Below are 27,569 nucleotides of genomic sequence, written 5' to 3'. Positions count from 1 at the left end.
ACTGCAAGAGTGTATCTGCCTCCCGAACAATGTTAGGTAGGTTATTCCAGAGTTTAGGCGCCAAATAGGAAAAGGATCTGCCGCCCGCAGTTGATTTTGATATTCTAGGTATTATCAAATTGCCTGAGTTTTGAGAATGTAGCGGACGTAGAGGATTATAATGTAAAAGGAGCTCATTCAAATACTGAGGTGCTAAACCATTCAGGGCTTTATAAGTAATAAGCAATATTTTAAAATCTACACGATGTTTGATAGGGAGCCAGTGCAGTGTTGACAGGACCGGGCTAATATGCTAATATAATAAATGCATAGAATGCAATTCATACATCAAAAATAAACATTTAATTAGTACCCATTGTTTCTCTGTCTGTACTTGACAGTAAAGTTGACAGATCAATTAAGTGCATTTAAGTGCCATTTAATTGGGGTTTTAAATAAAGCATTTTCTTAGATGCAGAATAAACACATAAAACATTAATTTAATTTATCTTTTAATTATTGAAAATTAAGCAAACTTAACTTTTTGGTAAACAAAGGGGATTTACTATTAAAAATAAAACATGGAAGAAATGTTGTGTGATTTAAACCTTAAAAAAATGTTTTTTGTTTTTTTTTAAAGAGTAGTAGGCTTAGGCTATGTACGTTCTGCTGAACAATAGTAATACATCTCTGGCAAATACTTGACTTTAATCTAAACCGGACTTTTATTTTGACGGGTTGACGTACCTTTACAGTTCTGTGTATGTGATGTGACGCTAGTTTTACTCAAATCAAATGGTCAAATGCTCATGAAGTGACTGTCAGAGCAGTTCTGGAGATGTTGTTCATGTGTTCACATCCTTATTTAGTGAGACAGCAGACGCTGAAATCACTGGAGCGTCACGCGCGCTTCAGTGTGTGTTAATAAAGGAAGACGCTCTTCTGCTCCATTCATTAACAGAGACACGCAGAACATGCAGGATTCATATTTAAATAGACTGTTCCGGCTTAATATTTACATACATTATTCCATATCGTGATTTGGTGTAAGTGCAATGACCTACTTTTGATTAATTCATTCAAAATTTGGTAAATTCCGTGCCATTCCGCGTTAAACTGTAAATTCCGTTTTTTATGACTGGATTCTGCGATTCCCTCCGCGTTTTCTGCATCGCGGAAATCATAGGGCCCTAGTTGTGGTATGCCAGCTCTATCTTGCAATGGACACACGCCACGACGTTCTCTTTACGTTTGCCTGTGCCCTCAAATCAAAACACTGCTGACTCCTTGCAGTATGCGATTTCGGACGCAGCGCTTCCGCTTTCTGGGTGTAACATAAAAAAAATCATTTAGAAAGTAAATTAAATTAAAAGAAGCTTCGAAGCAGAGGAATTTGCCTCGATCATTTTTTGTAATCGAGTTACTCGAGTAATCGTTTCAGCCCTAAACTGTTCCTTAGGGGGTCTATAGTGCACTGTCTGATGCGATACTGTAGCTGACAGCTGAATGGTAACAATTTTATCTTTAATAGTATCGATTTTAGAAGTAAAGTAGCTCATAAAGTCATTACTGCTGTGATGTTGGGAAATGTCAACACTTGTTGAGGCTTTATTTTTCGTTAATTTAGCCACTGTATTGAATAAATACCTGGGGTTATGTTTGTTTTCTTCTAAAAGAGAAGAAAAGTAATCGGATCTAGTAGTTTTTAATGCTTTTCTGTAGGATAGGTTACTTTCCTGCCAAGCAATACGAAATACCTCTAGTTTTGTTTCCGTCCAGCTGCGCTCCATTTTTCAGGCTGCTCTCTTTAGGGTGCGAGTATGCTCATTATACCATGGTGTCAGACTGGCAGGGCTTGAAAACGAAAAGAAAATTCAATCGGTTCACTCCGAGCAGAATCGATATTTTAACGTTTCTGTTCCTGCGTTCCTCTGAATTATTACCGTTCCGAAACTGGTTCGGGTGGAAAAAATACCGGTTAATAACGTTAGCTTTTAATAACAATATTATATGTCTATAATTTGCCTAATAATAATGTAACGCGCGTCGTTTCTATATGCAGGCTTTACAGTTCTTACTTTGCGTTAGGTCATTGGCTTTGTTGGAAGGAGGACACCGACAGGGAGCTCGGCAGATCATAACACTTGTTTTATTAGACATGAAGAGGTGAACATTAGGAATTACCGGTAGCCACATCTGATTACACAGTGTGCGTCATCTTTCTCACTCTATCTACCTCTCATAACTGCGCGCAGACTATTCTCTCCCGCGATTCTACTCGCGGGTCTCTGTTCTCCCGATATTACCTTTTTTATCTTATTTAAAGTTATAGAACATTAATTTTAACCTTAATTTTCACTCCCTACAATAATAGTAATGTAATAATAATAAAGTACAGCGTTTTATTTACTCAAAAAGAAAAAGAAAAAATATAGATCTAACGTCAGTTAATAACCCGCTGTCGTTAGTCATCTTTTCTAGATTTTGGCCAAAAAAATCTATCAACACTTTAAAGACATCAAAGTTTTTTTAAGATATTTAAAAATATTTGGTGCATTGTATAAAAAACAAAACAAAAAAAAACAAGGATGAAAGATTGCGTTTTGAAAGTAAAAAAAAAATAAATAAAGTTGCAGCATTGCATTTTATTAGCCCTATTACTTTACGAAATAATGAAGGCTAAAATGCCTGTAGTCTAAAGCAAAATGTTTTCAAAAATTTATAAAATCAGCTACTAGTTTCTCTCGAAAACAAAACAAGTTTAGGCTATAAAAACGTCAATCCAAAAACAAATTCATTTAAGCTGAAGCTGATGCCTGCATCTCTCATCCGGCACGAATCCAAATCCATGTTCCCGACGTATCTAGATGCAAAAATATTATTTATTATATAGTGTTTGTACTTTTATCTACATAAAACATCATCCTTCAAATCGGCTTTATCAGCACAGTCACTCTGAACGCAACATGTTGTACAACGGAGTAGTCTAACTTTTTATTTGTTTCTTTAACTCGGTTTTATTTTGTTAATGTACAGGCTTTAATAAAGCAAAATGATGTTGTGTCAGCGCGATGGTCATACCAAAGCTGGTTGATTATATAGAAGCAAGACATTATTCAAAGCTTTTGCAAAATAATTAAAACAGTAAAGCTTTTGCAAAATAAAGAAAACTTCTCTCTGCAGTTTCGTTTTCCTTTCAGAAAACTTTGGAACGTGTCACAATGAACCGTAATTTAGCACACTTTTTCTTTCGTTTTGTTAATCTGTCAATATGATTTAAGTGAAATATATTTAGTGTATATGCCTATATTCCTTTTTATGTAAGCCTATATGGGTTCGTTTTTCAGTTTTCTCCATTCACAGAAGTGCTGCAGGTGTGTGATCTGTTGAATTCATCTCACTTATCCTCAGATAAACTCTAAGTGTGGCTCATTGCCATTGAGACTGACCTATGATGAGACTGACCTCACAGCTGAGCGGACATTTCACTCGCTGGCTTCAGTGTTACATTTGCATATGCTGTACTACTGGAATTCGTGATTCATTGACAAGAAAATTTCAAATCTTAAATGGAACGATAAAATAACGTTATTAACCGGTTAATGGCCATTTCAAATTTTCGATTCTGTTCGGAACTATAAAATTTGATTTCATGTCTGGTTCTGTTCCTGTCAAAATTTCGTTCGTTTCCGGTTTTCGTTTTCGTTCCTTGAACCGGCTCAGAGCCCTGCATACTGGTTTCCTTAACCGTCCTTAAGCGTAAAGGAGCAACTGTATTTAAAATGCTAGAAAAGAGAGAGTCCATAGTTTCTATTACATCATCAAGTTGTTCTGAGGTTTTGGATATGCTAAGGATTTCAGATACATCAGGAAGATAACTTAAAAAGCAGTCTTTTGTGGTAGAAGTGATGGTTCTACCATACTTGTAACAAGAAGTAGAATTGACAATTTTGGCTATTTGGAGTTTGCACAAAACTAAATAATGATCTGAGATATCATCACTTTGCTGCATCATTTCAACACTATTAACATCAATTCCATGTGACAGTAGTATTAAATCTAGAGTATAATTTGGACAATGAGTAGGTCCTGAAACGTGTTGTCTAACCCCATTAGAGTTCAGTTCATGTCTATAAATGCTTAATAATAGTTAATAATTAATAATAATATGCCTAATAATTAACAGTAGGGGTGGGCGATATGGAAAAAAATATCACAATTTGTTTTAGAAATATCACGATTCACGATTTTATCACAATTCTTTGTCATGTTGGTTTTACTATTTTGCAAGTTGTCTGAGCATTACAGCCAAACTAATTTCCCTATTATAAAGACAAAGCCTTTCAAGGTAACAAAAAAAGAATGGCAGATATTTAGGCCAAAGAGGGTGGAGATAAAAAAAAAAAAAATTCTTATTTTTTAATAACAAAGATAAAATGACAAAAAAAAATATTACAACTACACAAAATATAACGGTGCTTTATTTTCAGGTACAATAGGTGTATGATTTCTAAAGCAACTGTATTAAATTTCTTCAGTCAAGAGCAGTGAGTGGTTTTTTTTTTTTTGTGTTTTGTTGTTTTATTAACGTTAAAGGAACAGTTCAGCCAAAAATAAAAATTGTCAATTTTGTCATAGTGTTTTATTTTTATATCACCATTTACTCACTTAGAAGTGGTTTTAAACCTGAATGGGTTTCTTTTTACTTCTGAACATAAATGCTATTTTGAGGAATGTGGAAAACTAAACAGTTCCTGGTCCAAAGTGATTTTGATAGTATTTTTTGCTATGATCAACTGTTTGGTTACACACATTCTTCAAAATATCTTCTTTTGTGTTCAGCACAAGAAAGAAATTAATACAGCTTTGGGACAACGTGACCGTGAGTAAATAATGACAGAAATGAAATTTTAGGGTGATCTATCCCTTCACAGTAATGACAGTAGGCTGCATGTTTAATAGGCCTACTGTAACATTATGAAGTGATGAGAATATTTTTTACACAAAGAAAACAAAAATAACAACTTTATTCAACAGTTGCTCTCCTCTTTGTCTCTCCAAATCAGTGTAGCGCCATTTTGGCAAATCGGAATGCTATTTGATTTGCCAAAATGGTGCTACGCTGATTTGGAGAGACAGAGGAGAGGAATTGTTAAAGTCGTTATTTTTGATTTCTTTGTATACAAAAAGTACTCTCGTTGCTTCATAATGTTAGCGTTGAAGCACTGATGACAGATGGACTATTTTGATGATGCTTTTCATACTTTCCTGGACCTTGACATTCTTATTTATTTGGCAGTCTATGGGACAGTCTCAAGCCTAGCGGTTTTCATCCAAAATATATTAAATTGTGTTCCCATTTGGAACGACATGGGGGTCATTATTTTTGGATGGAGTAACCCTTTAAGACCGTCACGCATCTAATATACAGACACTTGTATGTTTTTCTCTCAACTGTTTACTTTCATTTTAGACATAACCAACTGAGTCTACATGTAAACCTTGAGTGTTTTGACGGTATTAGCGCAAAAGATAACTTAGTTCAATAATCAGATGCTGTTTGACAGGCTTTAGCGCATGCGCTTCGGTAGTATGAGGCGCTCAGAAAAAGCACAAGTCAGACCAGCGCACGAATGAAACATTTGAAAGCACATAAACTGCTGTGAATACACGTGGCGTTGTACAGTATATGATGGAGGCGCCAGAACTGCAGCTGATAGAATGTGTGCTGTAGCATGATACTACGATATTTCTTCAAAAGCAGATCATGGAGACATTTTTATCGTCCACGATCAAAAATCGTCATATTGCACACCCCTAATTAACAGGAATATTTTACCACACAAATGCCACATGGAGAATTCTGTGATCAGTGATGATGCTGATATTGTGTTTATTCTGATAAATTATGAGTGTCGAATCAACAGTGAGACTGTAAGACTGATTCATAGTGCTATATTAAAGTTAACTATGTAAGTAATATTAATATTAGCATTGTTCTATAACATGGAGGTAGATTCTGATGATTGACTGGTTTATTTGAGCAGTTTGTTGGTATTGAAACCATGGAGATATAATGATCATTGTGTTTCTCACAGAATGAAGAGGAAGTTCTACTCTTGGGAGGAGTGCATGAATTTAAGGGAGGTCAAGGTATGATCTCAGAGGATGAATGAAGCTTTCATTAATCCCTTAAAAAAAAAAAAAAATTGTCATCAGACATTTAGGATTTACACTGTGCTCTAACCACAATGCGACAACAGTTTGTCTATCCACACCAGCTGTGACAAAGCTATAAGACACTAGAAAATCAGTGACAAATTACAAATAGAAGAGCCTGTGGGCAGGCTCTGCAAGCACTATCTGACAATAAAATGGGTAATTAATCAAATTATTAAAGATTTTAACATTATTAAAAATATGTACATATTTACAGATACAGTCTTTGTCATGGCGTCCACTTGTTTGTACACCGTTCACAGTTTGGCCGTTCTTCTTTGCTTAATTTCCTTACTTTCAAACTATGATGTATCATTGTCATTGGGTACATAGTTATTTATTTTTTATTATTCTTGCTCCCAGCCGTGATGTTGCCGAAAAATAGAATGTTTTGCGTGTCAAATATTGTTGTCGCAGCTGGTTAAGATACGGTGTAAAAGGACACGGGCACAACTGTAAAATCTCAGGGTTCATAGTGTTTCTACTGGTATTCTTCATTTTTATGTTGCAGTCACTGAAGAAACTGAATCATGCTAATGTGGTGAAGTTAAAGGAGGTGATACGAGAGAATGACCACTTGTACTTTGTCTTTGAATACATGAAAGAAAACCTCTACCAGCTCATGAAAGACAGGTATGAAGAAATTCCATATTCCATCTGCTATTTCATATTTATTAAGGCCCCATGATGCATGATATATAAAGGAAATGAATAGTTCAATACTATAAACAATACTATGGAAGCCAATGGTGACCAGAAACTCTTTGATTAACCACAAGAAAGAAACTCAAACAAGTTGGTTTGCCATTTCCAACTATCCCTTGAAGTCAAACTCATTTGATCATGGTCAAAACATTTTGAAATGGTTGTCTCTGTGCTTGATAAATGGCACTTTTTGACAGCTGTGCTGATTCTCTGTCTCCAGAACCAAATTGTTCCCAGAGTCAGTCGTCAGGAATATAAGCTTTCAGATATTGCAGGGACTATCATTTATTCATAAACATGGTAGGTCACAGGGCCGTCATATTTGTGTCCAACAAACTAGAACAACTGAGTCTGAGTCCTGTATCAAATGTCTCAGGGCCTACTACAGACTGAATCTTGGGACTATTTTTGCTGAAGACTCAGTTGTTCTTGTATCTGTGTGGTGACAGGATGTGTGAGTATCTCAGCTGCTGCCAAAATGTTTAACTAAATCCCAAAAAACCTGAAATTCCCATGTCTTCCCTTCAGACCCATTGTATTATAAGCAGTTAAAGGGTTCATATCATGTTTATAAAAATATTTTTTTCCCTCTGAAGTTCACTGATAATGTTAGTGTCTTCGAGCCTTCCATATCAATGCCTCACGGTAGCCAAAATAATCAGGGATCTTATTAAAAAAAAATTATAAAATCTTTTAATTTTAATTACTCCTTTCTAAAGGCGAATTCACCTTGCACGACAAATGCTAATCAATGGCAGTTGACACTTTTGTCTGTATTTGTCGGATACCCCGTTGGCATCTGTTGCTGGTTGGCACTTGTTCATGTTCATGTTCAGTTGCCATTAATTTGGGTCATGGAATGTCTGAGAAGTGACATACTTTAATCTGGTGATATTTGCCATTGGTTGTTGCTGTTGATGGGGTGTGAATTAGCCTTACTGTTGATATTTATCAGAAAGATATTAGGAGGAACAGGTGCTATTCGCATCCAGAAACAACCTTTTGACAACCTTTGATCAAATTTTACATAATGTTTTTAAAATATTTTTAATATATTTATTTAGATTTTGTTCTTGTACAAACAAATAAAAAAATTAAGGGAAAAAAATTTAATATTAGAAAAAATATTAAATGTTATGCGTGTATATTTACTAGTGGTGGGCATAGATTAATTTTTTAAATCTAGATTAATCTCACTGTGATCTTGAAATGAATCTAGATTAATCTAGATTAAAATGGCTCATTTGAATTCTGCTGAAGGCATTCAGAATATGTATGCTACCCAAATAAAATATTGACAAACAGTAAGTCTTTGAGAAGGGGTTTATCAAGCTAGGTGGTGCATTAGACCAGGGGCTCATCTCCTGTTTCCAAAATGCATCACAAACTGCTTGAGAATGCAGTAAACTAATTCCACATTGCACAAGGTGCAAACAACCTTCCGCCTGTTTCACACATACTCCGTTCTACGATCGTTTACGTACCGAGTAGCGAACTGCAAACGCGTCCTGTGTGAAAGCACATCGAGTCCGTGCTGCACCACGTACGACAACCACACGGACTGCATACGCACTGCAGACGGAGTATGTGTTAAACAGGCGCGAGTCTTGTTGAGGTTTCCATTGGAAAGGCTTCAGCTGCATCCATGTTAGCACGTCACGTTTGATGTGGTAATTTCACAGTAGGCATACACACAGGTTCGAAGACTCGTTCTCGCCCCCTACAGTGCAATTGGCTAGGTATACATCCACGCTAAAATATCAAGGTGAAAGTCATCATAGCTTGCTTAGTATAGACCCAGCTCCCAACCCAACTTTGAGAATAGATTAACGGTGATATTTTTTTTATCGCCCGATAAGAGTCTCCCGTTAACGCAGCATGTTAACACCGATAACCATCACTAATATTTACCAAGTAGTTCACTATTACAAAATTAAAAATTTTACCTGAGATTTGTAACTAAACTACTCTGTAAATATATATGATGATATATTGTAATGTTTAGGGTTTGTTTACTATTTGTTATTTATTTATTTATTTGTTTGTTTGTTATCAAATATTTGAGTCTGGGAAGTTTCTGAAATTTGGTTGATTTGACACGTAATAACCAAAAGTTTTTTTATTTTTATTTTTAAAATAATAATATGGTGTTTTGAGTCCTGCAAGTTGAAGTATGTTTTCATGGTACAATGACCTCTTAAAATAAATCCAATTTATTTTTCCATGATATGATCCCTTCAAAGAAGCTAATGTTTCTTCAGCGGTAGCTTTTTTAACTTATAGTACCTTTTTAAGAGCTTTAATCAAGGAGAAAAAGCACTCAGTCTCACACATCTTGTAGGGCTGTTCTTTTCTTATCCTCTGTCTCTGTTTCTCTTTTCTTTTCTCTTCTGTGTCTTTTTTGTTTGTGAAATTCTCTGGCATCAGGGAAAATAAGATGTTTACTGAGAATGAAATAAGGAACATCATGTTTCAAGTTCTCTCTGGTTTGGCATTTGTGCACAAGCATGGTAAGATTTTCTTACACTCATTTGTTTTTCACTAAAGTGTTAAGGAGCTTTATAACAATGTTACAAACTTTAATTAGTTCTCTATTACATTTATAATAGTGATATGTGACATGTTTATGAGGTTATTTTTTAGGTTTTATGTTTATAGGTTATTTTACACCCACATTCAAGGAAGGAAATTAACATTATTGTCCATCACACAAGGTGGTTTAGCTTATGAAGGCTTATATAATCCAAATTATATATATACAGGTGTTAATTGTGTGTACACAATCCAAGTATATTTGTTACAAACTAAACTTTTTAAAGTTTATTAAGCTTTAATGGTGTTATATAGGCTCCATATCTCTGCATTTGCATTAGGTGGAAGCAATAAACATAGAGGCGTTCTTATATGTATGTTGACATCAGTATCTCTTTGGCTCAATCTTGTAGGATTTTTTCACCGGGATATGAAACCGGAAAATTTGCTATGTATGGGTCCAGAGCTGGTGAAAATTGCTGATTTTGGATTGGCTCGGGAGATCCGCTCTCGACCTCCTTATACAGACTATGTTTCAACAAGATGGTAAGAGTATAAAAACTGTCACTGGAATTATTATTATTACTACTATTTATTTATTTATTTTTTATTTTATTTATTTTTGGCGAAAATTTGCAATTTCACAAACTGACAAATGCACAGAAAAATAAACCAACAAAACATAAAACTATTCTACTACTGTGGAACTAGGTAAATTGTGTACTGAGACATGGCCATAGTATTAGGGGAGGGCAGATAGCTTTGTGTAATTTTATAATACAGATCTACCCATTATTTTCTAGTAAAAGAAACACCTATACATGCCAAAAGTAGTAGTACCATTAATCACTTTTCTCTGGTACCAATTCTTCTGTCAGGTATATTATGTTTCATTGAAAAGCCATAAGTGGGATTTCTGCAAAATGAGTTAATTTTTAGTATATATTATCAAATTTTACTATATTTTATATATTGATCAGCTTTGATACTTTAAGAACAATAAGTGAATGTGCTAGTGTCTAACTGGCCATGGTATTCCCTACTGTATGAAATGTGAGCATTTCAAAGTTCTGTCTTATGTGTTTGTGTTAAGGTATCGAGCTCCAGAGGTGTTATTGAGGTCACCAGTGTATAGCTCACCAATAGACATCTGGGCAGTAGGTTGTATCATAGCTGAACTCTACACGCTTCGACCTCTGTTTCCTGGCAACAGTGAGGTGGATGAGATCTTCAAGATCTGCCAGGTTCTTGGTACAGTAAAGAAGGTATGATCAAATGTGAAGGTGAACAACCTGTTTTAGGAAATTTGGAGTGGTCAAGTGATCAACAGCCCAAGGTAGTGTCTAACCAGGAGACTGGAAAAATTTTTTTGGGCCTGTAGAAACTGACTTGTAGAACTTTGAAACACCAACAACTTCATGATACAGGTCAATTTTGAATGAGTTTTTCTAGGTTTATTAGTAACAGTAATGTTTATTGTGCATTGAATAATGTTAAAACAATTTTGATAACTGAAGAAAAAAAACTACTTAGATTAGCCCTTCATTCTGCATTTAAGGTTACTCCCAAAATTACTCTGTCAAATATTCTCAAATGCTGAAGTGTTACATAAGGCTCATTGACTAAACAATACTACAAATACCAAAAAGCATGAACTGATTAACATGCTCTAGCAGTGGAGAACACCCTTTTTACTCCTACACTTGTACCGAATGCAGAGGGTACATCTTGACAAGTTTGATAGTAATAGGAAAACAATGCTCCTTTCACCAGATTAGTGGATCCTATGTAATAGGCTCTGTGTCTTTGTATTTCCTGACTTCATCCTTTGACTGATTATGCAGTGACAGAGGAGAATGTTGTCTTTTAGTGGAAAATGCATCTTAAAATAAGTCCTCAAAAAAGAGTCCACATTTTTTTTCTGGCAGGTTGGGGACAGATTTGTCAGATTCGCAACAGGATTTAGGCTTTGACATTCTAATTAATAACTTTTATAGAACTCATGTAGCCCAAATTATGTAGACCACAGTAATACATTTATAAAATAGAAAAACACATATACCATTATACATACTGTATATTAGCATTATAATGTAACTAGATGAAATAATTAACATTAAGTTAATTTTCTTATCATTTATTTATCATTTAATTAAATATGTGATGACTCCATTTCCAGACCCCCTGTCCGTTCATTTTAAGTTTTAATATCAACTGGCTTAAGTGCATTTATTACATCTTTAGCACATTGTTATTTCTGCCTCTGTTAATGTCCACATATCTTTGGCATTTTTCCACACCTAGGTTGAGAGTAATGCAGTGCAAATTGTGGGCTGTTGTTCTACGAATCACTCCAACATGTCATGGACACTGTTCCACCTCATGCATATATATATATATATATATATATATATATATATATATATATATATATATATATATTAGAGCTGTCACTTTTTATTCGATATTCAAATATGCATTCGAACATGACGTGAAATATCCAGTTTTTAAAATGCCATGTGTAGCGCATTTTTTACAGTCTATGATTAGACCGTTAGTTTTTTATTTTATTCTTTGCCATCTTATCCAGTAGAGGATTATATAGAGGATCATATTCGAATACATTGCATGATATTCGATGTTCGTTCGAATTTGATTTTTCTCAAAAGTGACAGCCCTTATATGTATATATAATATATATATATATATATATATATGTAGTAGTAGTAGTAGTAGTATTATTAATCTTTTTTTTTTTTTTTGCTTATCATTCCTGTATGTTGATTTACTATCAATGATGTTCTTTTTAGCTTTCTATTCATCAAAGAATCCTAAACAAAATGTCACAGGTTCCAAAAAATATTAAGCAGCAAAACTGTTTCCAGCACTGGTAATAAATCAATATATTAGAATGATTTCTGAAAGATCTTGATTCTTAAAACAGCTAATGAAATTTCTGAATTGCATCACTGAATTAGATTTTACTTTAAAGTATATTAATTATGTATTATATATGTTTAAATAACCTCTGTCACGGAGAAGAATTAAAACTCCCCACATGACAGCTAAGTTTCCGAACATCTGAACATAACGAACCAAATGCACATTGACGGATCTTCTTCTGTCTGTTCTGCAAAATGTAAATAAATATATATTTCTGCAAGCGTAAATACTGTGGAAATATAAATATTAATTGTGTCTAGGCAAAGGCATTTCTCCTTGAACAGAGCTAACGTAGTTATAGAGGGTATTTATTTCATACTCTGTGACTGCTTATTTAATGTAAAAATGATAGATTGTATTTAATGTATAAATTACACATTAAATACATTACAACAAACTGGTAATGTCATAGGCTACTTTCGATTACAGTACATGATACCACTAAGTTATACCTGTTGAAACGTAGACAGCACACACTGTGTTCATCTAAAAAAGATCTTCATCGCTAGCAAACAATAGCAAAGCAAATGCTTTCAATTGAATTTAGATCCAAAGCCACGTCTTCAACGCTCTTGATGTTCTTACATTTTTTGTTACAACTCTGGGTGAACCGCTTCAGACGGCTCAGGGCATGCGGCAGGGAACTGAACGAATCATTCAAACTGATTCACAAACCAATTTACTGATTTGCCAACTGGTTTGATCAAGCCTTTGAACAGAATTGACTCAAAACAATGAATCATTCATCAATGGGCATCGCTCATTGTCAAGAGAAATGTAGTTTGGAATAAACTGAAGCATTTATACCTTGTATTAAGATAAAGTAACGAGTGGAGCATCGCCCACAAGAACGAAGTAAAAATAAAGACTCTTAAAAAAACTGACATATGGGCATTATGTAGCAGGCCTTACAGTTTCGAGAGCAATTCGTATTTCTCAACAACACTGTATGGCCTTAAATCCTGACATATGAAGATCTATACGGAAGCAGCTCTATCGATAAATGCATTGTCAGGAGTTCATCAATATTTCATTATATTATCAATATTGTGAGCACATCTCTACTCCAGGCATTGTTCGTACTGTATATGAGGGTGAGCTACATGTAACTTTAATAATGAATAGTCTTGATCAGTTTATGTGTTTGATTTGGTTCTTATCTTTTACAGTATTTATTTAGTATCATAGGTAAAATGTGCTTGATAGTAAAAGTTATTTTCCCCTGCAGTCAGACTGGCCAGAGGGTTATCAGCTTGCTGCTGCAATGAACTTCCGCTTCCCCCAGTGTGTTCCTACACCACTGAAAACTCTGATCCCCAATGCCACCAATGAGGCTTTAGACCTCATGAGAGATCTTCTCCAGTGGGACCCAAAGAAAAGACCCTCTGCTGCAAAGGTATATATAAATTGTATTGTTTGATAAAAATAAAGTTTTGGTGTAGAAAGAATTCAGTTTGAGGTCAGACATTTGTACTTTTGGTTGGTGTGAAAGGCGTTCGCTTTCATATTTTCACTTCGACACCCTCTAGGTTGACCATTATCCGAAGACTGTATAGAATCATGCCAAATTATTGTCAGATATCACCCACTGAGGTGTCACTTGACTGACAACCCATAAGGACATGTGTGCACAGATGATTTATCTTCACTATTCAAACTATTCATCTGTCTGCAGTGGATTTTACAAGTTTTCTCGCCTTTGCTGCTCAGATTGGATACAATTCCATAATTTATTCCATAAGTGTGTGGCTCTGTGTCCTCAATGTATTTCTCCTGATCACTTACATAATATGTCTCTGGTGGAGTTTGCAATTTAAGATTTATTTCCACGTTCTGAAGCTTGTGAATAAATCTCTTTTGGAATTAATTTTGTGTTATCTACCACCACATCTGACTGGAGTTTGTTGCCAGCCTTCACTTTAGGGGCAAAGTTTAAGTTTAAAGTTGTTTTGGTTCCCATGGTGTTATCTCTTTAAACCATTGATGTCAATATGTTCATTAGTCTGTGCAACTTTTATCACAGGATGATAAATCAGCCACTACCTCATAGTATGGTGTGATTATAAAGCGTTCCCATAGTGTCAGCTACTGACTCAGAGTCAAAGTGAACCTATGAAAGAGACCATTTCAGTTATGTGTCCATGTGACGCAAACTGCTAAACGTTTTTTCTCAAATATTGTCATTTTGGTATAACTTAAACGACTCGTGGCTAGACAAGAAATGTTTAGCTTTTTCAACATTTTAGGCATACAAATAAGAGTGAATTAGTGCATATTTAAAATATTATTTACATACTTCAAAATGATTACTTCCCTAACAGAATTAGACCTAGAAATTCTTTCAAAGTTATATTCCATTTAGGGCTGATTCCTTGAGTAACTCGATTACAAAAAATTATCGAGGCAAATTCCTCTGCCTCGAAGCCTCTTTTAATTTATTTTAAATCTCACGTCAGGTTCTTTCGCAATGATTTTTTTAAAGTGACAACACGTTTACGTCACCCACAAAGCGGAAGGAGACACAAGCGTTGCGTCCGAAATCGCATACTGCAAGGAGTCAGCAGTGTTTTGATTTGAGGGCGCAGGCTAACGCAAAGAGAACGTCGTGGCATGTGTCCAATGCAAAATAGAATCGGCATACCACAACTAGGGCCCTATGATTTCCGCGATGCAGAAAATGCGGAGGGAATCGCTCAACCCGTAAGTTTGATTAATTTTCAATAATTAAAAGATAAATTAATGTTTTATGTGTTTAATGTGCATCTCAGAAAATGCTTTATTTAAATCCCCAACTGAATGGCACTTAAATGCACTTAATTCATCTGTCAACTTTATTGTCATTGTTCACAGTACAAGTACAGACAGAGAAACAATGGGTAATAATTAAATGTTTATTTTTGATGTATGCATTGCATTCTATGCATTTAAAAAAATATTTTAAAAAGAATTCTAAAAAAGGAAACTTAGTTGTTAATTTTAAGAGACCCATGAGTCTTATTTTCTCTTGCATAATTAATATTGCACTTTAATTAAGCAAAAACACATTTATCCGATTACTCGATTAATCTATGGAATTTTTGGTAGAATACTCGATTACTAAAATATTCGATAGCTACAGCCCTAATTCCATTATAAAAAAAATCCTAGCAATATGCAAGATGTGGTTACAGCATTTTACATACGTAACCTTGGTTCCCTGAGTGGGGAAAGAGATGCTGCATAAGTGGCTATAATCCTCATTTTGCTTGGTTTCCTTCATAGCAAATATTTCTGATAGCATAAGCACATTCTTCTGAGGCATCAGTAAAGCAACACCTCAGTGGGTGGTGCTAGTGCAGTCTGCCAATACATTGACTTAATTCTGTATAGGCTTCATACAGTTGTCACAACAGAGGATTTTTCCATAGCATCAACACATGGTCTCAGGGACCTCAAGGCACCATGTTTAATTAAGTGACAGAGACATTTTCTAAACTCGGTTTCATGAAACAGTGGAATATTGTTTATGTGGACTCCAGTACAGATTGTAATTGTTATCTATATAGCAATCAATGATGTTGAATTATTATAGTAATGCTAATGTACTAATAATAGTTTAGTTTTTTTTTCACAGCAAACATGACCCTTTCGTCCCTTTTTGTGTTATTTCAATTCAGTTCATTTTTTAAATCTATATTTTATGTTTGCATAAGTAATTGTTTATAAACATCTTATTAGGCACTCAGATACCCCTACTTCCAAGTAGGACAAGTTCTGGGCCCCCTACCCATGACCCCTGATGTACGGAAGGCTCAGATAAAGATGACTCTGCCTAGTGAACCCAGATCAGAGCTGCAGTCTGTCTCAGAACAAGTGCTGCCATCACAGACTAAAGGCCAAAGCAGAAACTCCCATCAGCCACTGCAGCAGATTCTTCTGCCCCAGTCTCTTTTTCAGACAGACCCTCTCGCTCCATACACACAAAAGGTACAAAACCTCCTTCTCAAATGAATGTTGTAATTACCTTTAAAAAACTTGAGATTCCCATTCTGAATGTATTTTTATGCCACATAATAGAACAAAATCTTAAAGTTTGTATTTTGTTATTAACTTTATATTTTGTTTTACTGCATCTTTGGCCCAGTGTTTATTATCATGAACAATGATTTCACCTAGTTTATCTCTTTGTAAATATGAACAGGGAATTCTTTTACAGTAAATAAAAAATGTACACAGGGCCTAAAACCAACATTTTGCCACACATGCAGATTGCTAGTGACTAAAATTTACCGGCCATTAAATATGAAGTATTTCATAATAATACACGTAATTTATTATGTTTGGTGCATATTGGTGTTCCTGTAGCTCAATTGGTAGAGCATTGCGCTATCAAGCGCAATGTTGGGGGTTCGAGTCCCCGGGGACACATGATAAGGTTTATATTACATTTTCAAATGCATATTATAAGTGACCTAAACTCATAGCACTTGCAGAGATGGAATTTGTGTGGAGCAGCATTTGATACAAACTGAGTCACTCTGACACCTATTTTTATAATTACAATGGAGTCTTTGTAATTTGATAATTGCGTTAAACCATATTACATTCTTACTTTTACTTGAATCCCACGTAAAAAGTTGTATTGATTTAAAAATATGAGCCTGCATGATACTTTGTGTTCCTAACATGAGGTGGTCGGCGCTGAGAACAATTTGATTGGGCTGAAGAATGGACGAAGAAGGTGGGGACAGACCAACATGAAACCCTCAGACAGCTGGGATGAGTCTGACTGTTCTGATTCTGCAGCATCTCTCTCTAAAAAACCCAGCAAAGGCCCAGAGGAGGAGAAAACTACTACACAGTATGATGACTACATTCAGTTTAACATAAACCGTTATGACACTTATTTAATTTGTAGCACATTTCAGTGAGCACACTATTCCGAAACCTAGTGAGCAGACTTACTATCTACTTTCTAACAAAGCATCCGAACTGAAATTGAACTATTTTAAATTAAGATTAGTTAAACTGAAGACAATAGTGTCGTTATTCAGCTCGAGTCAGTTCAATGTTGATTCAGTTCAGTTCAATAACAGAAAGTGAAACATAATTTGTCACTTATGAACAAATTTGATTCAGCTCAAAAGTATTTTTTAAAGAAGACAGTAGTGTCATATAGTTTTTGTTCTCATTTGATAGTGTCAGTGCAATCAAATCTGTAATATGAATATTAAGTATCTTTTAAACCCCACTAAGCAAGCCAAATGTGACAGTGGCAGGGAACCCAAACTCCATCCTGTGACAGAAACGGAGGATATATCCTTGGGACCATTTCTTCCATGGCCAAATTAACAAAAATGGTGTGATTTTAAGGAGGTTGCTAGATTTATGTTATTCAGTAAATTTTGCATCAGTGTGTTTCTGTATAATATCAGCATACATCACACTGGCATTAGGGGAAATGGAGAGTTGTAGTCTGAACATGATGGTAGAGCTGCTATTTAGCAAAGAACATCCTTCTTGTTAAAAACTTTGGTCCCAACTCATTCTAGCATGATTTGTTCATGGCTGGCCATAAGGATCTGTGCTGAGGACTTGTCTAGTCTAGAAAGCTGTGTAATATTGCTGTCTATCTTTTTAGCAGCCTTTTGTGTTGGGAGCGTGCCTGCGAAACCTGTCTAGTATCATGGCTGCTGACTAAGTTTGATAACAAGGCTTTTGTGTTTCTCTACTGTACATTCAGTTTCAATTATTCCATTTGAGATTTCACTCTTTCCTTATTTATGTTATGAAAAACTTTGCAGGACCAAGGACCAGAAACCCCTTTATACATTTAGCACTGTAACCAAATTACCAAACACCAGCAGACTGAACCAGCCAGACTTTAGTCACCAGAGCACCTCTTCAGCCAGACAACATTACCTTCGCCAGTCCAGATACCTGCCAGGCAAGATCTAAGTTTAATTTAGTCTTTTCTTGTTTTTATTTATTTTTTATTTATTATTCTGAATTGCAGTAGTGCACAATACATTATATCAAAAATAAGATGAATGATTACCAGTGCATAAATCAAAATAGGCTCAAATGGCTGACAATTCCTTACATGGCTTTCTACACATTTTGTAAGTAATATCCCTGCATGTACACAGGTACAGATCATTTGGAATGGCTTGAAATGAGTATCTCACAGAACACACATCACATGTTAAGATCTCATTGATAGTTGCCACATTGCATCACTGCTTTACCCATTAAACCCATTAAAAACAAATGTCTTCTAAACAAATGTTCCTTTAATGCAGCAAATCAATGTATATGTAAACACCCCATTAGACTATTTTTCATAAATTAGATTTTACATTATTATATCAATCGTAGGGTTAATAAGAAAGAACACGCCATCTCTGAGCAACAAGGAATCTCAACAAGACTTGTGGGACACCTCAGCTCCATTGAACAAACCTCTTGCACCCATTGGAGTAGCACCAGTGTCTAGAATCGGCCCAGGTGAGCACAAATAAATTAAACCTGAGACTAACTTCTCAAATTAATGTTCAACCACAGAATGCAAATAAATAAATGGAAAACCTTATACAAATGCATTAAGGTGGTTACAGTTAAAAGGTTAGTTCACCCAACAATGAAAATTAGACTGTGTTTTACTCACCCTCAAAGCATTCTATGTGTATGTGACTTTTTTTTATTTCAGACGAATCCAATCAGAGTTATATAAAAAAAATCCTGGCCCCTCCAAGCCTTGCAATGGAGGTAAGTGGGTGTTGGTTGTAAGAATTTCAGAAGATGTGATATAAAGTGCACACATCCTAATAAAACATCCCTCACAAAGCACTGGGGGGTGAATAAAGGCCTCCTGGTAGTGAGTCCATGCATTTTTGTAAGATAAATATGCATATTTAAACACTTTTTTTTTTTTCACTTCGCTGACTGTCATACACGGAAGCCGTTCTTGCGGATGACGCAAGACATCAACATTGGGTGATTAGTGATGAAAGAAATGTCGGAGGATTTTGATATAAGCCAAGAGGAGATGGGTTTTCCTTTGCTAAAGTAAGGAAACTTTGTTTCCTTTGTTCCTGCATTTCTCAGAGGCGCGTGCATGATGCATACGTCCTACATCATTGGCCTGAACATCTTCCGCATACCACAGTCAGCAGAAGTGAGAAAATAGCTCACCACGCTGATGGTATCAAAAACAAATTTCCAAGGTTAGCAGGTCTGTTACAGATGCACTCACTTTAGTTAACGTCTGTTATTTCACATCATGTCACTGTTGACAACCAACACTTGCTAACCCCCATTGAAAGGCTTGGAGGGGCCAGGACAATTTTTTTTATATACCGTATTTTCCGGACTATAAGTCACACTTTTTTTTCATAGTTTGGCTGGTCCTGCGATAGTCAGGTGCGACTTATTTATCTAAATTAATTCGACATGAACTAAGAGAAAACGTTACCGTCTACAGCCGCGAGAGGGCGCTCTGTGCTGCTTAGTGCTCCTGTAGTCTACCCCTGAAAACAGAGTGCCCTCTTGCAGCTGTAGACGGTAATGTTTTCTCTTGGTTCTTGATGCTCAATAAATGCGACTTAGTCCAGTGCGACTTATATATGTTTTTTTCCTCGTCATGACGTATTTTTGGACTGATGCGACTTATACTTACGTATTTCCACACAGAGGTACGCAAAAATGTAGGGAGGATGTTTCCCCATGTCTTTGATATACCACTATCCGCTGTTAAATTTGAAAATCATTAATTATATATATCTAGCCAAGTTTAGTATGCAAGTTTCCCTTACAGTAAATGCGAGCGTCACAAGACCGGAAGTAAGTATGCAAGCTCACCTGCGCCATCTTGTGCACCGAACCCATTGGATTCGTCTGAAAGAAGAAAGTCACCTAGGATGCTTTTAGGGCGATTAAAACACAGGCTAATTTTCATTTTTGGGTGAACTAACCCTTTAACCATATTGTACTTTTTTATTTTATTAAATTGTTGTTGTTTTTTTATTAATAAAATTATATTGATGAGGGTCATAACATTTTTATTTATTTATTTTGTTTTATTTATTTTTTGTACACGCTGAATTAAGAAATTTTATTATTTTTAGTCAATTTGTTCTCCTTTATGCATTCTAGGGTAACTAAATTAGGCATTGTATTTAGCAGCCACATTGCATTAAACATCCATTTACTGAATTTGAACTGAAGGCAAACAGGATGCAGCATTGCAATTAAAACTGAAATTAATAAAGTACAATTAAAATGGAATTTAGAAAAGCAGTGTTTACTGTGTAGGGTAGTTTTTAATTGATAGATGTCTGTTTTATACATTACACACAGTACTGAGTTTCTATGTCTATAAACATTAGATAAACTGCCACCTATAAAAATTCATTTTTTATTTTTAAGAAGAATAGAGTGGGTATATTTGGCAAAAATGTAGATAATAAAAAACTTGTTTGATTTGTTTCTTTAGCTGGTTGTGTTCTCTTTCTTGACTCTTTAAGTTGTGGCCTCTCCTCACAGGAAACATTGTAACAACCACATACAATCTTTCTGGAGGATATATACCTTCTTTCCAGAAGAAGGAAGTGGGATCTGTAGGACAAAGGATTCAGCTCGCCCCTCTTGGACACCAGCATGCACGTAAGAGTTTGGTTTTAGAATTAATCCTCAAATAGTTAACTTTTGCCTTTCTTTGTTTTTTAGAACAGCATTATAGAGTCATATTTTTATGCTGCATGCATGTTGGCTTTGCAATACTGATGTTAAATTTAAAGGTGAAGTAATTTTTGTAAAGTTAAAATATATTCTTTGTTTATTATAATTTGTATGTTTGTTTCCCTGACAAATGTAAACACAAAGGCATTATCAAAACGTTGCTCTGTTTGATTGAGCAGCCCTACCAACCAGAAAATTCCCAAAACAATGGTAGGAGGAGGCACATTATTATTTAAGATGAAAACAGCCTCCCTCCCCCAATCCTACATTTTAAAAATGTGACAAGTCTGACATAGCAACATTGCCTCAAATAGTGCTGTTTGGGATTTGAAATCCATTTGGTGACATTATGCCACAAAACCTACACACCTTTATACTTAATATTATTCTTCCGAGACCCAAAATCTAAACTCCCCATATAAGCTTTTGTTTGTTTTTTGTTCTTGTTCTTAGTAAAAATCTGTTGCTAGATCTCTAAAATCTGCTGTTTCTTTCTACATTCATTCATTTATTCATTCACTCGGTCTCTGTCTGTCTGTGTCTCTCTCTCATCTTTATATCTGCTCTTAGTTGATCTCTCTGCCACTGCTGACTCAAAAACTGGCAAAGCTAAACCTTCAAAGTCCAAACCTTCCTCTACAGTTTCAGTCAGTGAGATCTCTGAAGGTAAAATCTCTGAACAATATAAGTTTTGGTCAGCACTTCTTTCCAGGGTCCAAAATTAATATTGTTACACCTTACAGGTTCATTTTTACTTTTATTTTGTTATTGTTTGTACAGTGAATTTATATAACTGATACTATTACTGATACTTTATGCTATTATTGACATCATTGAATACATACATTGAAATGACTGTCATTTGGAGCATCATATAAGAGTCAGTCAGTGTATAATGGCAGTTGTCACAGTTCTTTTTTTTTTTATCATGTTACCATTTTGATGGCCAATGCAATCTTTTATTTTAATCACCTCTGCCAGACTGTTGTTCATACATTGTAAACCATGTGATGTTGCGGTTTCTAATTAAGTTACTGGCCAACTGGTTAAAAAAAAATCCAGTTTTTACTCTTTTGCCCCTTGGCAAATGTTAATTTTTGGCCTCTTCATTACCATGATCCTGTCAGAAGGAGTCCTTAACTCTGGCTTTACTGATCTTGCACAAGTGTGAAATGCTCTTTCTTGCTTCTCAGATTATGAAGGATGGAAGAGGAGAGCTGATCGAACCCATCATAAAGGAACGAGTTACTCTGCTCTGGGCAAAAACTCTACCAATCTCATTACTCGTGCTCCACCAGTTCAGCCAGTGCATGGGCGGGTTGACTGGGCTGCAAAATATGGAAGCCATCGCTAATATATATCATGCGAGCTACGGCTGCTGTGAGGTCTAAGGCCTGTTTCAACACTCGTGAATATTGTATAAACACTTATTTTGTTTCTAAGAGGAGTAGCTAGGATAGATCCACAACACTTAAGCCCACAGCTCCTTAATTGTTCAATTAAAAACAAAAATCTGTACAATGGATTTTTACAAACCTAACAATTTGTTGATCTTTAAATCTGTCTTGTTCAGTTTATGCATCCAATGCCTGTAATCTCTATTTTCAATGAAATTGTTAGATCTATATTCCATATATTGTATTTTTTTGTAACCCTATTGACATTTTTTATAGTATTTTACAGTTTTTAAATATATTCTTGTTTTCTTTTTTATGTTACTATAATTCATACTGCAAGGCAGTGTTATTTATATTTCCTAGTATGTTGAGTAGCCCTTTTTTTCTGTAAACATTACTGAGAATTAACACATGAACACATATAATGTAGATAACAGTGATTGGGTTGGGCTGAACTCAAATAAATAAATAATGTTTTGTAAGTGTTTTATATGCATAAAATGGGCATGTTTTCAACAGAAGTCTTTAATTCAGATATTCACCTGACAACTACATTTTTATTTTACATTTTAAACAATATGACAATGAACTATGATGACATGTTGTTCAAAGAAAATTATGTTTGAATGAAAGCAGACCATGATTTCTGTTTGGGTATTACGATTGCTGAGGTTTCTGTAGCATTCTGGCTCCGAGTTTTGCCAGCATCAGGACACTGCAAGAAAAAATTAAAGGGATAGGTCAGGCAAAAATAAAACTTCTTAATAGTCATCAGAAATTAAAAATTTTGGTCCGTTCCTTACTCAAAGCTGTTGAATGACTTCAGAAGACAAAATATGTATTGACGAGGCACACAGGCAACTTTTATGATACTACTTATGGTATTTTTTGGAGCTTGACAGTCATGGTATTATAGAAAAGCTGCATCAAAGTTAATTTAAAGTTCTAACCCTTTTGTTTCATGGAAGCAAGTCGGAAGTTGGTAATACTTATGGTACTTTCTGTGTTATAAATGACATGCTAAAGTTTTTGGAGTGTGAGAGGCTAAGTGAGATTTAGTATAAAGTGGTCAGAAGTCCAGGAACAGAATTTTAATATATTTCTGTTTCTCTTCACTTTAATCTTTTTTGCTGGAGTCTGCATGGGTATGTGACATGTTTGTATTTTTTATTAGTTGTTAATAAACTAAAATATTTTACTAACAGTCGAAAGCTCTATCGTGCAAGAAAAAGGGAAACCCTGTATTAGACAAATTAAGTGTGATGTGTGGTAGGTACCTCGCTCCAGCGATAAGACCAGCTGGAATGATTTTGTGCGAGTTATAGAATCTTTTTCCCATGATAGCAGCAAGTGTCCCAGATGCAGCTGAGAGAGGAAAAATATTGATGACACGTAGTGTAATTCAAAATCACTGTCACCTAATTTTATAAAACAAACATTAATACTGCTGATCACTTTTCAACTGCAACAAATATAATAATTGCACAATGCATGAAAAAAAAATGCACACCTAAAGAAACCCAAATATTTTTGGGATCTTGTGATGTCTGGTAAGCACCAAAACCAGCCAAACCACCAAAGAGCAGCCCAGCTGCTAGGGACGGGACACTGCCTGCAAGACAAAAGAAATAAAACATAAAATATACAAAAACACTGTGTTGATGAATGATATAAATTGTATAAAGTGTCAAAAGAAATTCAGAGTGCAAAATAAAGATGTTTAGATGTTTGTAATTATCCACTTAAAACTGTAAAAAGTTTAAGCAATTATACAACAGACCTGAAGGCCTTCTTTAAAGATCATGCACAGGTTTTTGCTTCCAAATTGTGACATTTTCACTGAATATAGAGGAACCAACCAATTTGTGTGAAAATAAATGATTACAAAACTGTTTTTGTTAAAAATGGGATAAAGGTGGTGCATGCGTGGGATGTAATCTTACATAAACTTATGTTTTACATATAACAAATAAACTCATAACAAACATTCAGAATAAAATGCAAAAAAAAACCAGACGTAATCAATTTACATATTCCAGTGGGAGAATATATATACTTTAATATAATCCTGTATTTTAGTGTAAAAAAAACTGCCAAACATCCATTGTATTAGGTTTGGCCTTATTAATATGTGCTTTTGTACATTCACAGGCAACTATTTTGAGAAGACTATGGATCCAATACGTTTTCCCGCACATGTGTGGTGTAAACCAGTTCTGTATTATTATCTTTTTTTTACCGCTGTAAAACCAGCAAACAGCATTCTTTTTTTTTCGTATTGAGCTTATACAGAAGCCAGAATCATCAAGAAGACATAAACTTGGCTTAGCTATGTAATCAGTTTGTAGTAAAGAGGATAAAAGAAAGTTTACATGTGTCCATAGATTATTGACAACAGGACACTCCCAAAACGTATGAAGAAAAGTATCTGATGACGCAGTATTACAGATATGGCAGTTGTAATTTGGTTGTAGTTTAATTTTTAATCTTTTGTAAGGAGTTATATATGCTCTGTGAATAACTTAGACACGTATAAGACAATGAACCAAGTTTTTAGAGGTTAAACTGAGGTTAGACCACACCCTCTCCCAGTCGACTGTGGGATGAAATTCAATCAAGCTGGTTTAGCTGATAAATGTTTTATCTAATTTCCCAGTTTGACAAGCAATGGCCAGCAAACAAGCCTGGGCTCTTAATAATGTAAACTCTATAAATTATAATCTCTTGAGCTTTGTCATTACTTACCTGCTTTGACATATCCTATGACTCCTCCAGATGCTACTAGTGCTGCGTATCCATATCCAGCCCAGTCCACTGCCATCATCAACACCTCAACACACAAGTTACATAAAAATGTCAAACATTCACAGCTTGAAAGTTTGCAGACACGAACAGACAGTCTAAATGAAACTTACACAAACATATACATAATGTTTCTTGTATACGGGAACTCTCCAGAGGTGCGATGGTTTTTATTTCGTACGAACTGTGTGACAGCATAATATTAGGATATTTTATAGGAGGATGACATACAAACATAAGTAACCTTACACAAACCTACTGGCAAACACCGTTTAGCATGTTTGTTTGTGTGTCCTCCTCATAAACAATGTTTACGTTGTTATACCAATGCCATTAAACAAATTTTGCAATAGACATAGTGTCTACATAAACCATATATTCAAACGCACACAAAATGCGCTGTTGACCTCTAGCTGATATCAGATCTGTGCATAACATGTATAAAAAAACATAGACTGGTGTTACTCTCAAAAGTATATTCTACATTCATCACATTATTGCAATACAAATATTAAATAATACCGCTGCCTGAGAATCTGTTTTCGCTTAAGTGAAGTTCTCGTGGTCCAAAAACGGTCGACTTGTGTGTGCTGCTTAATCGTCAAATGAAAGCTAGCTTACGCACCTGACGTAGCCTACTTGTTTCGAAATGTTTCTAGTTGACTTATGGGAAATGAAGTTTACTTTAACCCTTCTGAATGACCTGTGCGTGTGCGTGTGTGTGTGTAATATATATATATGTTTATTGTATTTTTTTTTTTTACTTAAAAACTTATGGCAGTTTTGAGGATGTTTAAATAAATTTTTATAAGTGCAAACCGATTTTTGGAAGAATTTAACTTTTTATTTAATTGCTTTTTGAAAAAAAAAAAAAAAAAAAATATATATATATATATATATATATATATATATATATATATATATATATATATATATATATATATATATATATATATATATATATATATATGTATGTACACGTGTGTGTGTGTGTGTGTGTGTGTGTGTAAGTTGCTGTTAATTCATTTGTTTTGCATTGCAAATATTTTAACTACAAGAACAAATTTCTTAACACTTTGTCTAGATTTGAAGTCGTTTTTACATAAATTTGCCATTCAAAAAACTCAAAAAGTGAACTCAGTTTAGGCCTATTTGTTAACTATCCATCCATTCTACAAACTCCTTATCCTCTGCAGTATGCAGCATCATGGGGATGCTGAAGGCTATCCCAGTGACTTCCCCTTGCACAAGAGGGAAAAACACCCTAGACAGATGGCCAGTCATTCACAGAGCTCACACACAGACTTACACACATTTACACCTTCTGACAATTTAGTGTCTCCAATTCAACCTAAAATGCATGTCTGGATTGTGGGGGAACTAGAGTACATGGAGGAAACCCACACAGACATTCAAATGCCATACAGAAAAGTCTCCTGGCTCAGATTTTACTTGAACAATAATGCACAACTTCTTGGCCCTTATCATTTCTAGGCTAGACTATATTGCAATGCTCTTCTGGCTGGACTTTTATCATGTGCAATCAAACTTCTACAAATGATTCAGAATGCAGCAGCATGCCAGTCCCGAAGGGGCCCATGTTATTGCATTAAGAGCAGTTCCTGTTTATTTGCCTCTTTATGATGAATTGCTTGTTGTATTCCTCTTCTTCCCTTTGAATAAAAGTGTTTGTTAAATATATACATTTAATGTAAATGAATAATGGATAACACCTTCTATGAGCCAATTTTTATAACACTTTATAAGGGTATTCTTAAGGCATTATAATGAATGCATAATGCATTATATAAAAAAGTTATGTTGTTAAATGTAAATAATCAATTATAATACATTATAAAACATTTATTTGAGGTTAGATCTTTTATGACCATCATCCTGGTCCCCCACCCAAAAAAACTAAATCACTGGATCACAAGGATTTTATTTTTGGACTTCAGTTGGGCCTTCAATAACCTCATGCCCAATCTTCTCTCAGACAAACTGACCCAGGTCTCTGTGCCCACCTTCTGTCAGTGGATCACCAACTTCCTGACAGACAGGCAACAGCTAGTGAGGTTGGGGAAACTAACATCCAGAACCCTCACTATCAGTACTGGAGCCCCCCAGGGATGTATTCTCTCCCCACTTCTCTTTACCCTCTACACAAATGACTGCACTTCTAAAGACCCCTCTCTCATGCTCCTGAAGTTTGCGGATGACACTACAGTCAGTCAAGGATGGAGACGAGTCTGCTTGGGAGACAGGTTAAATAGC

At 35.1% G+C, this 27,569-nt stretch overlaps 2 protein-coding genes across 2 annotated transcripts in view; one reads left to right on the top strand and one right to left on the bottom strand.

Annotated features, from left to right (window-relative positions):
- mak (male germ cell-associated kinase) overlaps nucleotides 1–22,809 on the top strand; it is a 50,680-nt gene extending 27,871 nt beyond the window's left edge. Inside the window, exons 3-15 of the mRNA XM_059535538.1 lie at nucleotides 6,078–6,132; nucleotides 6,710–6,831; nucleotides 9,331–9,413; nucleotides 9,849–9,981; nucleotides 10,529–10,700; nucleotides 13,607–13,774; nucleotides 16,096–16,344; nucleotides 17,049–17,218; nucleotides 18,162–18,304; nucleotides 18,736–18,864; nucleotides 20,902–21,021; nucleotides 21,667–21,762; nucleotides 22,290–22,809. Of these exons, the coding sequence (XP_059391521.1) occupies nucleotides 6,078–6,132; nucleotides 6,710–6,831; nucleotides 9,331–9,413; nucleotides 9,849–9,981; nucleotides 10,529–10,700; nucleotides 13,607–13,774; nucleotides 16,096–16,344; nucleotides 17,049–17,218; nucleotides 18,162–18,304; nucleotides 18,736–18,864; nucleotides 20,902–21,021; nucleotides 21,667–21,762; nucleotides 22,290–22,450 (1,801 nt within the window). The 3' untranslated portion in view covers nucleotides 22,451–22,809. The remainder of the gene's footprint in view (nucleotides 1–6,077; nucleotides 6,133–6,709; nucleotides 6,832–9,330; nucleotides 9,414–9,848; nucleotides 9,982–10,528; nucleotides 10,701–13,606; nucleotides 13,775–16,095; nucleotides 16,345–17,048; nucleotides 17,219–18,161; nucleotides 18,305–18,735; nucleotides 18,865–20,901; nucleotides 21,022–21,666; nucleotides 21,763–22,289) is intronic.
- A 261-nt stretch (nucleotides 22,810–23,070) lies between these two features.
- Nucleotides 23,071–25,955, bottom strand: tmem14ca (transmembrane protein 14Ca). Its single transcript, XM_059535537.1, has 5 exons — nucleotides 25,818–25,955; nucleotides 25,239–25,323; nucleotides 24,004–24,105; nucleotides 23,771–23,858; nucleotides 23,071–23,208 (listed from the first exon to the last, which is right to left on the bottom strand). The coding sequence occupies exons 2-5, from the start codon at nucleotides 25,315–25,317 to the stop codon at nucleotides 23,151–23,153; spliced, it is 327 nt and encodes a 108-aa protein (XP_059391520.1). The 5' UTR covers nucleotides 25,318–25,323; nucleotides 25,818–25,955; the 3' UTR covers nucleotides 23,071–23,150.
- Between the last annotated feature and the right edge of the window lie 1,614 nt (nucleotides 25,956–27,569).

Source organism: Carassius carassius, chromosome 42 (assembly GCF_963082965.1).
Source record: "Carassius carassius chromosome 42, fCarCar2.1, whole genome shotgun sequence".
NCBI classification, from domain to species: Eukaryota; Metazoa; Chordata; class Actinopteri; order Cypriniformes; family Cyprinidae; genus Carassius; species Carassius carassius.
This window is presented reverse-complemented; position numbering and strand designations above follow the sequence as displayed.